Raw genomic sequence first — 17160 nt, 5'->3', positions numbered from 1 at the left:
TGAAACATACACTTTAGTTATGTAATTTAATTATTTTGTCAGTTTTAACTATACTAATCTTTAATTATTATAAAATTATTTAGTAATCAAACATGCACTTATTTGTAATCAAACACGTATTTTAATAATTCAAAATGAGGTAATAAATTATTCAAATTATTCCATATGTACTGTATGATTTTGAAGTCTAAATAAATATGCTCCTGATATTTCAATTCTATTACTATTGATTATTTATGTTTAGCTTCCCCTTTCCCTTCACCTTCACCTTCACTTGTTTAAACTAATTTAAACTATAAAATAACTTGCTAATAAAATACATATAAATATAACAGTATATTGATATAAAAACAATTCAATTTTAATTATACTACAGATTAATTTAGTGTTTAGTTATAGTGAATAATTTAATTTTAATCATAACACATACTATAATATAATATTAATAATTTGTATTCTATAAAACAAATTTTCTTTTTTCAATTTACTATTCTTTATTGAATTATGCTACAATCAATTTGAACTTATATTAACTGAATTAATCCCAAATGATAATTACGAAAAATAGTTTTATGATTTTAATCTATTTTAACTATACTACTACTACTACCACTACAATTTAATTCTGATAACAGAATTTATCGTAATTACAGACATGCATTAATAATGAAAATTTAAGCAGCACCAATTATTTAATCTGCCCATAATTGGCAAAGTACGTCTAAAAAATGGAATAAGTGAGTTATAAAGAAAGGATAATATTGTCAACTGAATTAAGCATTAAATGAGACGATTATTTTATTAATATCTAAAACACATATATTTACTGAAATGTTGTTTATGGTCAGCCACATTATGGCCACATAGACTTACCTTTAAAAAAATACAACATTGCAAGGTATTTTATGAAAATATTCCAACAAATTACAGGCTGTTAGCCATCATTAATCTACCACTTTATATGGGTTAGGAGCAAACTTAACTTCCAAATCGAGTCAATCAAATATAGTTCCTCTCAACCCCATTTTCTTTCTTGATTTACAATAAATACAAAAATAATTTCATTGTTCCATTAAAAAAATATTCAAACCTTGGAAATGGTGGTGGATAATGAATTGTAAAGTCAATAAAACCTAGGTAAAAACCTATTTGTGGGCCACCTTTCTTGCCCATTCACATAGTGGTTTGCCTAGTAAGAATCCCACCAATTAAATTACAATTATCTCACAAGAGTAATTGTCTTGTCATTATCATAATTTTAATTTCCCATTTAAAGATTGATAATTAAACATCTTAATCCTAGGTGTTTTCTTGGAATAGTAGTCATTGTTCATCCACAAATGTCCTAACCTAGTAAATAATTGAGGGTTAACAGAAACTAATCATATCTTATAATATTAGAAAATTATGAAAATGGCAATGACAATTTATCATTCTGAACTATGGTGTTTGGCTAAATAACAATATGTTCGGGCAATATGTTGACTATTCAATAATAATATAAAAAAGGTAACTTGACAAGATAAATATATATTAGACGTTATTCGTATTAAAGTAAATATAATTATATTAAATTACTATTCAAAAAATCATGGCTGATTACTTCATGATAGATTAAGTATTTCATATTCTCGTGGTTTATTTTTGTTACTGGCTTTTTGTCGCTTTTATTAAAAAAAAGTTATATAGTCATATCTAATGATGTCCAAATGTGTTGTTTAAATGTGGACAAAAGAGTAGAGTATGCAAAATGCATTATGCAATTAGGGGAAACAAATTTCTTAAACAACATTGTATGAGTTGGCAAAGAGAAAATATACACATGACTATATGGTAGATAAGGTGCAATGGAAGTGATTGATATGATTTGGATAATACGAAGATACATGTGTGTGTATTAATATCTTAATTAGGAAATAAAATAAAAACAATTACTATTAATTATACAATTACGAATTTACGCATAACTATTTAGGCTTGAAAGAAGAATATCATGAAAAAGATCAAATACCACGGGGTAAGACTGCGATTAGCACTGTGATTTGTAACACCTCTATCGTTTAGTCCATATTTTGCGTTAATTATTTGTTTTAATGATATTTTACCAATTACTCCATACGTCCCCCATTAACTGTCCACTTTTGCAATTTTCGTTTGTCTCATATTAATTGTCCACTTTTACTTTTTACCATAAATGTTAAGTAGGCCTACATTCCAATAACTCATTTCACTCACATTTTATTATAAAAGTGAATTCACTTTACTTTACATTTTTTAAAATCCTTGCCAGAACCAACGTAGACAATTGTTGAGAGACATAGGGAGGAGAAAGCAAGTGAAATGCTAGGGACGGTCACAATAGACACAAATAAGGGTGATAACAAAGAACGAACCAAAAGGGATATTATATTCTTTATTTTTCGTGCTCATCTTTGATGTACGTTAATTTTTATACTACTTTATAAAACTAATAATACCAATAAAAAGAGTATTTTTCGCATTTTCATGTGGATTATAATCTATGGTTTTTTCATTTAAAAGAGAACATTGTCAAACCTATATAAACTACATGTTGTGTCATTGTTTGCTTAAAAAATTTAAGCATCTCGATAAATAATAATCCAAATTCATAACATGAACCGTTTAATATAGGTCGAGTTATTAAATGACCAAGGGCGGCGCTACACACAATTTATTTTCCTAGCTAGATGTGTTCTTATTTAATAGCACACATTTATAACATGGGTCAGCACATATCTAATCTTTTTTCATTGCAGCAAAAAAGGCGATTCCGTCGCCTTGGCGGCCCCCACACTCCGGCCCGACATCATGTGAGTGGGTTCAATCAGAGTACGCAGTAGCCCGTTAAGGGGGAGGCCCTAACCCACTGGCTGCCAGAAGCCCATCTCTCAAGGCCTCACACTTGTGCCTGAGAGATGGAAGCAACTACACGACAGCAGTGTGATTCGAACCCAGACTCATTGCAGCAAGATCTGCCCCTCCGTTGCCAACTGCGCTACGCCCTGCGGGCATATCTAATCTTTTTTCCATAAAATTAGAAGTTGATGGATATACGTCATAGTATACCACAAAGAGAAAGTGCTTAATTACGATTTAATTATGTTTCCGATTTTTGGATCATTTTTAAAAATGACATATTGACCTTTAAAATGTTAAAAGTAAAGGTTGCTTTTTTGAAGGGCTATTGTCATTTAAATCATACTGTAATTTTTTTTATAGTTGTTGGTCAATTTCATCATTTTTTGAAGGTTAACTGCAGAAAAATTGAAAAATTGTGATTAATTCACTTTCAAAAGTTTTGGGACATACAAGATCACAAGAAGTTAATAAAAAGATGATCGAAATTTCATCTTTTGCCATATTTTCATATTTATGAAATTTTTTCCGATCATGCTATTTTTACTTGATCAAAATAATCAAAACACGTGACAGATTAAAGAAATAATATTTGTGAGGTTGACAACGATTTGAAAGACTGAATGAATATAATCCTTAAAAAATAGATAAATTTATAGTTATCATAAGTTTTAATGTGAAATAAGAAAAAATAAGAGAGAAGGTAGTGATAATAGTGTTAATGGATTGTGTCCATAATATTAGTGACATGTGTAATTGGTTAAAAACTTTCTATATTTAGATTTGGTCAAATTTTAGTAAACGGCCCAAACTGATAATTAAAACTAATCTATTTTTTTAAGGCCGGGCAAATAGATTTTTTCGATACTCATAAACCAACGATGGAGTCAACCGACCCCACTTGACTTCACCTTAGTCCACGTCTTTAGAGCATCCCCATCCATACTCTTGCCAAATAGCATGCAAATTTTATTCATTTTTTACTCTCTGCTCTTTGGCAAGAGCACAACACCCACATTCATGCTCTTCCGCAAGGACATGCTCAATGGTCCAACCATTCTATTATTCAATTTAAATAAAAATATTTCTACAATATTAAAATGCATTAAAAATACCCAAAATACTATTACTAAAAAATTAAAAATTACATAATTAAAATCCTAAAAATAAAAAATTTCATAATTAAAGTCCTAAAAATTAAAATTTTCATAATTTAAATCCTAAAAATTAAAATTACATAATTAAATTTATAAAATTAAAAAAACCCACTACTCGTGGCCGAATTTCGCCCAAATGTGTTTGATTAGGTCTTCTTGTAGCTCAATGTGAGTTTTGGAATCGCGCATTGTGTGTCTTGTTTCGATCCTCTCGCGCACCGTCGTATGCACACCTCGGCATTGGGGAGACCTCGCGGTTGAGCTTCCAGCTTCATCCTCGTCGTAAAAGTTAGCCGCCCTCGGTCCTTCGTCAACTATAATCATGTTGTGCAAGATAATATACGTGTACATGATGTCGGCAATATTCTTAACGTACCACAGCCGAGACAGGGCCTTCACAATGTTGAATCGGCCTTGAAGGACCCCAAAAGCTCTTTCGACATCTTTCCGAGCAGGCTCTTGACGCTGCGAATAAAGAACCCGTCTCGGTTCTTGCGGATTGCTGAGCGTCTTCACGAAAGTCGACCACCTTGGGTAGATACCATCGGCGAGATAGTAACCCATGTGGTGTGAATTTCCGTTGACGGTGAAGTCGATCACCGGTACTATACCATTCAAAACATCATTGAAGAGTGGTGAAGAATAGAGCACGTTCAAGTCGTTGTTGGATCCGGCAACACCGAAATATGCATGCCAAATCCATAGACGGTAGTCGGCGGCCGCTTCAAGGATAAGCGTTGGGTCGCCGCCTTTGTGGCCGCTTAAGTGTTGCCCCCTTCAAGCATTCCGGCTATTCTTCCACTTCCAATGCATGCAGTCAATGCTGCCAAGTATACCGGGAAAACCGTGGACTGTTTCGTGAAGACCGTTGACAATCTTCGGTGGTGGGTGCCCGAAGGAATTCCTCACCCTCATGCAAATACTCGTCGAAGAGGTCAGCAGTTTGCCTAGTAGCAAGTTGTCGGAGGGCACAAGTACACTTCTGCAATGCTGAGATAATTTGCCGACCGGTTACGTCTCTATGTGATTGAAAGGATTTAATACGGGCGGACAATGTGTTGACAATACGCATAAGTACACTTTTATTTTCCTTTTATTCTTTTTGCATTTCTTATTCTAATGGTTACTAAATGGAGTAGTACATAGTTCTAAATATAAACGTAAATAAAAAAATAACAAAATAATAATTTAATAATATATTTTTAATTATTATTATACAAATTAATTAGAATTTGAGCGAACTTTAATTTGCTCGACGATGACCTATATTAATTCTATAAATTCTGATTTTGGCTGTGTTAATATATAACTCTAGTACTTTTAAGTTTTAGCATAGCTGATAATATAAATATACTCTATAACTTCTGGTTTTGGCTGTATTAATTATTTAATACTCCTGTATACTAGCATAGCTGATAATATAAATAGACAGATAAATCTATCGATTCAGACACATTATTCATTGTTTTTCTATTTATCGCTTTGCTTTTTAGCTAATGCTGTTGGCGGTAGAAATTACGACAGGCTTTCACATTCAATTTTCAGCTGTTTAATTGTATTATTAAAATTTGTTGATAAAACAGCCGACTAAATTAATTCCAACTTAAATATTCTTTACGAGTCTACTCAGGGTCTACATTGACATATGTCCTCATTTAATACAGAATTGAATTCATTCAGTTGTAATTTATTACTACTAGCTAAGTTTTCTTATTATTATTTGAGATTTGATTACATTTCTAGTCTAATATATGCTACTATTCGATTACAAAACAAGAAAATAATATTTTTTAAATTAAAAAGAATAATTATCAATTAAGGTGTTTACCGTGACTACCCATCCAAATCGACAGCACCACATAAAATATGATGATTCATTTTATTATAATGTACAACTAAAGAATACTATGGTGGTTTATCATGTGGTTGTAACTGAATCGAATTCAACCACAAGTTTGCGTCAACTCTATCATATTATCGTACTAGTTATATTAAAAATGTTATCTTCATGTTAGAAAACATTAAATATCTCATACAGTATATTTGAACCTTAACATATAATAATACCACATCACTATGATAATAACCTCAAACCAAATTAATCAATTCAAACATGTGCTGATGTTGTAGCAATAGATAGAGGCTTTTGCACAACAATTCATATAAAATATCAAAAATTAAAAGAAAAAAGCAATAGGTCAACAATTAGCCACAAACTCCTCCTGCCATATCATCAGGACAAGCAACTGGACAAGCAATAGGCTAGCCATAGGCTAACCACAATAAACAAAATTATAAAAAATAAATAATTAACACTCACACAAAATACGGAATTAAATTTACGACACAAACACGGGAAAATTCAATAATAATATTTAATTTTAAAAAAGTACATTAATTAAAAAAAATTTACATAATTAAAAAAAAGGTAGATTAAAAAAAATTACATAATTAAAAAAAATAACGTCGTGCAGTCCTCCGCGCCCACAACTCTTCAATTAAATCCTTTTGGAGTCGAATATATGAGCATCCACTTGGCGCATGTCAGCATGTGCTTGGAGGCGACCGGCTTCATCGTGAGGTACCCCGCTTCGTACGTTGGGGGCGGCCACGCCGTGGCTTGGACCGGCTTCATTGTCGTCGTTGGCCCAACTAGTCAGTTGTACACCTACATCTTCGACAATCATGTTGTGCATGATAATGCAAGCGTACATTATATCAGCAATGCAGTCGACATGCCACAAACGCGTTGGACCCCTAATTGCCGCTCATCGAGACTGGAGCACACCAAATGCACGTTCCACGTACTTGCTCGCCGACTCCTGCCGTTCTGCAAAGTAGGCCTTACTCTCATCTGATGCGCATCTGATAGTCTTCACAAAGACGGGCCACCTAGGGTATATCCCATCCGCCAAGTAGTAGCCCATATCATGCCGGTTGCCGTTGGCGACAAAACTGATGGCCGGACCGACGCCCTGGCACTGCTCGTTGAAAAGGGGCGACGAGTTGAGGACGTTGAGGTCGTTGTTCGACCCAGCTACCCCAAAATACGCATATGCCAAATCCACAGCCAGTAAACAGCTACGGCCTCAATGATCATTGTGGGATTCTTTCCCTTGTAGCCGGTCGTGTAGACCCCTTCCAGGCAGCGGGACAGTTCTTCCACTCCCAAGTGGTGCAAATTTCGTATATATAGTGTTTCGAAAATTAAATAAATAAATAAATAAATGGGCTGGCCGATCGCTCGCCGATCGGGAGCCTGCAATGGCGGCCAGCCAACCGGCGAGCGGATCGGCCAACGCCCGAAAATCGGCGTGCGCTCGCCGATTTTCTCGCCAAATTGCCGCTCGCCGCCTGCAATGGTTCGGCGAGCGGACCGGCTAGCGGTGAGCGAACCGGCCAGCGCCGGAAATCGGCTAGCCGGTCCGCTCGCCGCCATTGTGGATGCTCTAAGTCTCTACTTGCTTCTGCATGTGTCCTTACATTTTCTAAGAAGCGACCGGAAATGAAGAACTACGATAGTGAAACATGGGATGAAACGAATTATGTACCTTATATTTGAAAGGAATGGTTTGTCTACAAAGGAAATCTCAGAGTTTCAAGAATGTAAATCTTCAAATTTCGAAACAACCATTCACATCTACCATGAATCATCAGCTGTTTTTTCAATGTTTACCTACAGACTATCATGAAAATCGGGAAAAAAATGAGGTGCCTTACTCGTTCGGAATCTGATCCGGAGGCACTTGACCAAAAATATCCGGGCATCCTTCCCAGTTGCTTTGTTCCCTAGCTTCCCAGTACCCGCCAATGTAGCGATAAGAATTGGAGTCTTTGGCGAACCAACGAGGTTTCCAGCCTTGTTCTTGCATCTTCCTCGCCTGGTTTCCATCGAACAGTTTGTAGTTAGAAATTAAGTCAGTGTTGAGAGGCTGACCAGCAATGCTAGGCAATTCAAAGCATTGAAGGGAACAAGCATGATATGTTTACCTGACGTTGCCTCTGCTCAAGCCTCAGTTTTTCGGCATTTGCATTCTCGTATTCCCCATTTTCCAAGCACCTTTGATCAGGTCTCAGTCTTGAATCTGTTGGAGGCAGCTTTTCCTGCAAAAAAAAATGTGATAGCTTAATAACCCATACAGCAAGAAAGAGGCCAGATTCAAAAATAATATTTGGCGCGTGTTATTATTGGCTCCAACAAATGGCTTTCAGTGGAGGGAATCTTAACAAAACTAATACAGTAACTTATTGAACACGACTCATCTAGACCACGATATGACATTAACTCATCACTCATCACTGGGACTAGTGTTGAAGCAGAGGCAGATTTGCTTCTTAACTTAGGTGAAAGGCACATAAAAACTTCGTAAATTTACCTCCATTCCTGGAACTAGCTCATTGAGTGTAATGGCAAAACGTGTCAAATTGTAACGTGTAGGGAACTCCGGAGGCTTGCTTCGTCTCCAGAGCAAGTGAGCTTCTGATGAATCATGGCCTTTTCCTTTGAATTCACCATTGACATAATGCATGCTTGTGTCCCACTTCCCAATCAATGTTGCGGCAGTCTTACCACTCTTGTCTTGGACTAGCCCCTGAACCTGAAATTTTAAATTTGGTTTAATGCAATGCCTCTAGAGTAATGTAAAGTAAAGAGCTTATATCTTTATATAAATTGGATGGATATGTTTTCTAGACAAGGGTACGAGCTTATATCCTAGTTTTTTTCCTTCCCCATCTGCTACAAACTAGCACACAGAAAAAGAAAACAGACTTTACTCATAGCAAGACCTTTTGGTTGTTATCCTAGTTTTGTTTACAGCTACATGTTACCAACCAATAAAAACATGAGAAACACCAAATGATCATTTGTTAAAATGCAAACTCGTCTAGGTTAGATACACAATTTACCTGGTGGGGATTTCTATCCATTAAAGACTGCTCCTTAAATTTCAGCTTGCACGAGTAACCACAGTTTCCTTGTATCCGCATGGTACCGTAGTGGTCACAATATAGTTTTCCCAGAATAAGGTTGTATATAGATGTTTTCACCTGTAAAACACCAAGGAACCAGGTTACTAACTAAACCGGTGGGTGGGGGTGGGGGTGGGGGGGGTTTGCTGCAGGTTCTCTGACTGATACCTTGCTCCATTGGAAAACTTCACCATCATCAAATTCGAGAGTTAAGGTACCCTCTGGATCAAGCTGAATGGAGCGACCCCAAAATTTGCTTCTCAGATTGCTGTCACCATAGAATCTCCAGCCAGTACCCTCGCAATGGCAAGCAACAACCATTGGGTGGTGACTAACCTAATGAAAAAGAAAATGATGTTAGCTATTTGTTTGGTTGCAACAAATGCAAACCCAAAATATTTTTTCAATGGCAGTGACTACATCAATCTCCTTTCCCATTTCCTTCATATTTGTACATTTCATGATCTCTCTTAGCAACAATGCAAGATATGAGCAAAAAATCATAAGCAAACAGAAATAATTTGATCCAGGTACTAAGCAGAGACCTTCTCTGAGAAAAACCGGAGGCCTTTATCTGGATAATCTGCTTCATAAGTCTCCCCCAGCAATGGGTTAAATGGTTTGCAGATTCTTCCCTCTGTGGAGGAATACCCAGACACGGCAAATGCAGCTACATTTAGAATCCTCATAAGGCTGTTGCCCTACACAGAATTAAAAAGCCTAGATTAGATGCTAAGGGTGCGAACCTTTGGATCACATATATGAATAAAAGTGACAACTGCTAATCATGCAAAGAACATTTCTTTTATAAAATATCTGAAAATCTTGTGAATATGCACTGGCATTTTATATAAAAAACTGAATTCCAGATATGGTAGGATGCATTAGGAACAAGTAAATGAAAATGAGTCAAATCAGTCAATGCAAGAACATAGGAAGCTGAATCAACTAATTTTCTTAGGACCAACTTGCCTTTTCCCCCCATTCATTGGCCCGATCTAGTAGATATGAATATTCCATGTCTTCAAAACATTTCTGCAGAGAAGAGAGAGGCTCATTGAAGTAGACTGGGAGACATACTTTTGTAAGATCCTTCCCAATGTTATCCTTGATCATTGACCACAAGCTCACCCCTTTCTCTTTCTCATCAGGGTCTGGCAATTTCTTCCGACGTTTAACATGAGCAAAGTTTGTTCCAGCAGACTTAATGCCAGGTTCAGGATTATCCCCGGCTTCATTGAGCTCGTCATCATCATCAGATGAAAAAGACGATGTCCTCAAGTCAGACCCATTGCTTTTAAAAGAGCTGGAAGATAGAAAATCCTTGGTGTCAAAGAAAGTACTCTCTTCTTCATCAGTGTCCTCATCGACCACATCCACTCTTTCATTTTCATCTTCAGATTCAGTAGCACTTCCTAGTAGAAAAAAAAAACTGCAGTAGGTATGTAAAAGCTCATCCAACTGGAAAATACACATAAAAGAAACAAAAAGTTCAGACTACTTATACTATTACAATAGCACCAACTATTAATGAATAATATCCCAATTCCCAAGACATAAGTTCACATATTAAGGGCAGACACAACATATCAGTATACTCTTTTATCATCTCATAGATCACACAGGAAAGAAGAAGAAGCTTCTTACTTGGGGCACTAACTTGAACCCAACAGCCATAACATTAACAAATCATCTCAAATTCATATTCAAATTTGTGCAAAAACATTTATCATATGCCGAAGAAACCTTACCACTATACTTATCTTTTTCTCTGGCAGATGCTTCTACATCCTTGAACTGTCTTTGGCTTTCGTCAACAACCGTATTCTCCAGATCCACCTTTTCTGTCTACATATAAGTACCAGCCAATTTTAGCCTAACAATTTGACAGCACAAGAAGTTTTGTATGCAGATACTTTCAGTACAATGAATTACTTCACTTATTAATTCTCAAGAATGTATATCAGAATTTGATCAACAAAAATCACAATTACCCATAACACCAACCAATGCAAAGGAGAAAGTGTGAGAACATTTTCCATTCGGATAACATGAAGAAATTGCAAACAAGAAACTAACAAAAGGAAAAACACACACCAAGGAATAGAGGATCCTCTTCGTGAAACATGACTGTATAAGGAAATATACTTTACATACTGCAGAATGCAATTAACCGTTGTTCCTTGAGAATAGAGACCATCACTTCTTACATTTTTTTGCTTTACTTGAATCAAGATTTTATCTACAGGAATAAACCACTCTCAACTTCAACCCCAGCATAATGTAGAATCACTAATCTTAAAAGAATTCTAATTGGATCAACAAAATTAAGTTTCAATCACTGGACGTCACACTATATAGTAATACACAAGATATCCTAATTCCTAACCATTTTACGAAAAGCATTTCTCATAAACTCCAGAGAATGGAACGCTAAAACCCCAATGTTTGCAGCCACTCAAATAAGCATAAGGTAAGAGAAAAATGGATCACAAGCCCAGGCTCTTAAAATGGATCATAAGGACACTAAAGTCATTTTCCAAATTCCCATGCACAATACGTCGAAGAAACTGAAGAAAAATCTGAAATTGGTTTATCAGAGTTTGTATCCATAATTAACACATACCTCTAGCTGTCGGAGTGTATCAGTAAGGAGCCAATACTTCTGGCTCAAGAGTCTGAACTGATTTTGCAGTGATGCAAATTCACTCCTCATTATCTGCTCACTCTCCTCGATCGCAGGCTCACTCAAACCTTCTTCCAACAATTTCTGCCTCAGACCTTCTGTTGAGACAGCTAAAGTTTCAATAGGAGCCATAAACTCACTATTTGACATCCTTGGGAACATGTCCTTCACAGCTTCCAAAGCTTCAAGCCATGCTACACGGTCTTCTGCACTGTCAGCCCTCAGATGGAGCCTCTTTGTACCAGTAAAAATTGAGAATCTCCGATCATCTGACCGTCTGTCTCTGATAGTTGATACCTACAAAAGGTTACTCAATTGAAAAAGACAACGAAACCACATTTTTTTATTTTAATACACACACACATCCAGCATATGAGTCATATAAACGGGAGAGGAAAAAGCTTCATGCACTTACTTCTATTGATTAACACTAACGTGGAAGACGAGGCAAAACCTCTCACCAATAAACCACAGTATTATTTATTCGATAATCATCAAAGAAAAATCATAGATTCGATCATCCATACCAACACGATGCCACAAATTCGAAAGATTAATCTGCAAATGAGCATGACGCAACTAATGCATTTCTTCAAAGATAGAAACTATTCAAACGATTCCAACATATGCAGCAAATAATAGCCAATAGCCCAATAGTGATCTCTCATATGGAAGTATGGCACATTTTCTAAATGATTTAGCTAGCTAGTAATAACATCACATGCAAATGAATTAGAAGAAAATGGAACCTTCAAATGAACTTCTCCAACAGGTTTCCTGCCTTTCATGGAGCCCCAGCTCCCAGTCCTGCGATGAAGACCGGTAAACTTCCGCGACAACCGCTTCATCGATTCCTCCCCAATCACTCTCGATCCTTTCTCCGTCTGTGGGTTAATCCTATCCGGCCTATTGATCTTATAATAACTCAACACGCCATCCTGTAAAACGAACCACCTAGGCCTCCACCCCTTCCCGTAGTTCACCCACTTATGCAAAATCCCTGAAATCCCATTCCCAACAATGTCATTTATCTTCAGGTCACGGCTGGTGTGATTCTGACTCAGGCTACGGCTGAATACATTGCTATTGAACGAGAAGCCATGATCCAGAAGCGAATCGCGCGACGAAAGAGCCCTAGAAACCACCGCGCTCAGGCTCTTGCCGATGACCGGATCGCCTGACGGCGGGAGAGGGGGAGGAGGCGGCGGCAAGTCGGAGTTGGTGTGGATGCTCATCGATGTGATGCAGCAGAATGATGCATAGCACACGGATTGACTAGCATAATTTGGATCGATGCGTCATGGAAATTGCACCGATCGTTCCCCGAAATTCGCGGCGAGCAGCAAATCGGTGGTGGCAGAGAAGCGATTTGAAATGCGCGAAATTAGGCGGTGGAATTTGGAGGAAGGATTCAACCGGATTAGAGATTTGCGGTTTTTGTGTGTGTGGAATTTATTGAATTGGATTTGGAGAGTGGGAGAATTTCCGGTGGCGTTGATGACTTGGCAGTTGTGTGGCGGTGGCGGTGGGGTTTATAGCCGGCGGTTTTAGGGGGTGGTGTTGTTGGGGGTGGGGGTGAAAGTGACGGGTGGGAAAAGGAATTGGAGCAACGTGGCAGTTGAATTATGTCGCATTTATTTATTTTTAATTGAAGTTAGTACTAAAATGAATTGAAGGTGCACAGTAAAATTTAATTGTGACTTATGGAGTAATTTAATTGTGGATTAATGATGATATGTAGGTTTGTTTTAAAGACCAAAAGTTGAGCTGAATTTTAGTAAAAACAAGTGAGATGGCGTCGAGATATTTGCGTGGGATTTAATTGTGTAGTTTGACATTTGGTAGTTTTGGGATTTAAGCGTAATTAAAATATTGTTACAGTATTACCTTTTTTTATTTATCTTGGATATTTTCTGCTTAGTTTTAGAGAGGTTTTACATTTTATTTTATGAAAATTAAAATCTGAAAATAATAAAAATAGTAGTGTTAAATTTCAATTTCTATTTAAAAAAGGAAGAAAATTAAAAACACAACCATGTCATCACCAACTCAGCTTTGTTGAAAAAAATTGTATTTTGGGCACCCACGTATAAGAATAAATAAAATATTATTATACACATTTTATCGGAAACAAATGATGGCCGCATTAGCTGCGATTTGTCTCTAGATTTGTGGGGACTTGATTCACTTTCAACTTAGTTGGAGGCTTCTTCTCTTTTTAACTTTTTCTGTACATGTTATGTATATATAGTCGTGATCATATGATAACCCCTAAATATCATAATAACCTTATAACCAAATCTGGACCATACATATTTTTAATCATGCAGTTGAGATTCAAACTTAGATTTACTTCATAAAAAAAACGCGGGGTAAAACTGTCATTTCCCTCATTTAATTTCTGAATTTCGCCAAATATCACGTAAAATGATAGGTTTATTGCATAGAATGATAGTTTTGAGATTCAAACTTAGATTTACTTCATAAAAAAAAGCGCGGGGGTAAAACTATCATTTCCCTCATTTAATTTCTGAATTTCGCCAAATATCACGTAAAATTAGGGCTGGCAATTTTCGACACGACACGATAATCCGACACGAATCCGCACGAAATTATTGGGTTGGGGTCAAGTCTTATTGGATCCGTGTCCTTATCGGGTTGACCCATTAAGAACTCGATAATTTCGGGTTGGGTTCGGGTCGGATGCGGGTCGGATACGGGTAACCCATTAAAAATAATATTATTATTTTTATTATTATTTAAAAATATATATATTACTTTAATTTTTTAATTTCTTATAAATTAGGTTTATATAGTATAAAACGAATTTTAATTGTGTAAATTAGGTTAAAAATTAAGGTTTAATCGTGTAATATTAGGTTTTAATCGTGTAATATCAGGTTCGGGTTGTTATCGTGTCGTGTCAACCCATATTATATCGTGTCGATAATGGGTTCGTGTCGGGTGCGGGTCGTGTTCGGATTTGAAGGTAGCAGGTCGGGTTCGTATTCGGATTTACAGTTTTCTTAACAGGTCGGGTTCAGGTTATGCCTTATTGGGTTGGGTCATTATCAGGTTGACCCAATAACGACCCAATCCGCACGATTTGCCAGCCCTACGTAAAATGATAAAATGATAGGTTTATTGCATAGAATGATAGTTTTGCCGGATAGAATGATACTCTAAGTTGATAAAATGATACTTTTGACTGACTGATAAAATGATAGGTTTATTGCATAGAATGATAGTTTTGCCGGATAGAATGATACTCTGAGTTGATAAAATGATACTTTTAGCTTATAAATGTTAGGTTTACTGCATAAAATGATAGTTTTGCCGGATAGAATGATAATTTCATCCGATAGAATGATAGTTTTGCCGGATAGAATGATACTTTCAGCCGATAGAATGATAGATATTTTTGGTGTATAAAATGACATTTTTGTTTAATAAAATGATACTTTTACCTGATAAAATGATAATCTAAGCGGATAAAATTACAGAAACCTTATAAAAATGATAGTTTTTCCGGATAGAATGATACTCTGAGTTGATAAAATGATACTTTTAGCTTATAAATGTTAGGTTTACTGCATAAAATGATAGTTTTGCCGGATAGAATGATACTTTCAGCCGATAGAATGATAGTTTTGCCGATAGAATGATAGGTATTTTTGGTGTATAAAATGACATTTTTGTTTAATAAAAATGATACTTTTACCTGATAAAATGATAATCTAAGCGGATAAAATGACAGTAACATTATAAAAATGATACTCTGAGTTGATAAAATGATACGCTTACTGCTTTGTAGGTTTGTATATTATGTATTGTGACGATTATATTAGGTTTATTGCATAGAATGATAGTTTTGCCGGATAGAATGATACTCTGAGTTGATAAAATGATACTTTTGACTGACTGATAAAATGATAGAATGATATATGTTAGGTTTATTGCATAGAATGATAGTTTTGCCGGATAGAATGATACTCTGAGTTGATAAAATGATACTTTTGACTGACTGATAAAATGATAAAATGATAGGTTTATTGCATAGAATGATAGTTTTGCCGGATATAATGATACTCCGAGTTGATAAAATGTTACTTTTGACTGACTGATAAAATGATATATGTTAGGTTTATTGCATAGAATGATAGTTTTGCCCGGTAGAATGATACTCTGAGTTGATAAAATGATACTTTTGACTGACTGATAAAATGATAAAATGAGCAAAATTCAGAAATTAAATGAGCGAAATTTGGATACGTAAATTTTATCATGAGCGAAATGACATATTTACCCCCGCGCTTTTTTTTATGAAGTAAATCTAAGTTTGAATCTAGACCACGTGATTTTAAAAATGTGTGGTCCAGATTTAGTTATAGGGTTATTACGGAAATTGGGGTTATCATTATAATGCACCCCTATATAGAGAGCTTAAATATTCAAATACTACTTTTTTATATTTCCGAATAATTGTCATATTTTCTCATTTATTCATTTTCGTTGATACACAAAAGTTATTCCCCTTGCAATTTTGATAAGTTGTTATCTCTAAAGACTAAGGGCATATGTAACAAAATCATAAAATTAGGGTAGGGTCGGGGTCGGGTCTAGGTGCGGTTAGGCCCCGCATAATACCAAGAGGAAGATGAGGTTCAGGTTGGTCGGCTACGCGGTGCACCACTGAAGTTCTGTAGGGCTGTAACTGGATTGTGATCTGGTGTGTCCAAACCATGTGTTACTACTCCCTTCACGTAAAGAACAAGCTCATATGCGATAATAATATCGAATTGAAGAAGTTTGGATACGCACCAACATATTTCAATATTAAAATATGAAATCATATGATTTCCAGTATTAATTTTATAGTATAATTTTTTTAATGCGAATTTTGATATTTATAAATCTCGTATTTATTGGTAATAAAAAAAATGAAACAAAGATATTAAGTTGTAATATGATTTGATGTTTGATTTGGTTATGAGATTATTGGAGTTCTGATTTGACGCAAACTTGGACTGTTACCAACAGAAAACAATGTAAAGTAACATGCGACAAGAATTCCCATTTCCCTTTTTGATTTTCATATTATTAGTCACAAATAGATTCATGCCCACAGAAATATGCCGGAGGAGGTACGTTTTTACACACTGTCACAATTGTACTAGTAGGTAGGCCTACCAAAACCATACCCAATTTTCTATACTGTTAATAGATCATAGATTCGGTTAGTAAAAGATAATTTGGTATATTATGAAATTATGATGAAGTGAAATCCAATTAGTAAAACATTTCTCAATTAATCCATAAATAGTTGCATTCGATTCATGAATTTCATTTATGTAATGGGTGAATTGGAATTGGTTCGAATCCCTAAGTTCCTACTTTCTTCTTCGTCTGACAATACATTTGTTACATTTGTCGTATGTTTTCGCAGTTGTCTCTCTCGTGTCACTCAGT

At 35.7% G+C, this 17160-nt stretch overlaps 1 protein-coding gene across 1 annotated transcript; it reads right to left on the bottom strand.

The window, feature by feature from the left end:
- Positions 1 to 7568: 7568 nt before the first annotated feature.
- LOC121807094 (oxysterol-binding protein-related protein 1C-like) lies at positions 7569 to 13223 on the bottom strand. The gene is made up of 10 exons (XM_042207290.1): positions 12441 to 13223; positions 11632 to 11988; positions 10757 to 10853; positions 9978 to 10420; positions 9551 to 9706; positions 9174 to 9341; positions 8943 to 9083; positions 8411 to 8632; positions 8025 to 8138; positions 7569 to 7915 (listed from the first exon to the last, which is right to left on the bottom strand). Exons 1-10 carry the CDS (start codon positions 12924 to 12926, stop codon positions 7751 to 7753), a joined length of 2349 nt encoding a protein of 782 aa, XP_042063224.1. The 5' UTR covers positions 12927 to 13223; the 3' UTR covers positions 7569 to 7750.
- Between the last annotated feature and the right edge of the window lie 3937 nt (positions 13224 to 17160).

The sequence above is a fragment of the Salvia splendens genome, chromosome 6 (genome assembly GCF_004379255.2).
Source record: "Salvia splendens isolate huo1 chromosome 6, SspV2, whole genome shotgun sequence".
In the NCBI taxonomy this organism is placed as follows: domain Eukaryota; kingdom Viridiplantae; phylum Streptophyta; class Magnoliopsida; order Lamiales; family Lamiaceae; genus Salvia; species Salvia splendens.
Note: the sequence above shows the minus strand (reverse complement) of the source record. Positions and strands in the feature narration are given on the sequence as shown.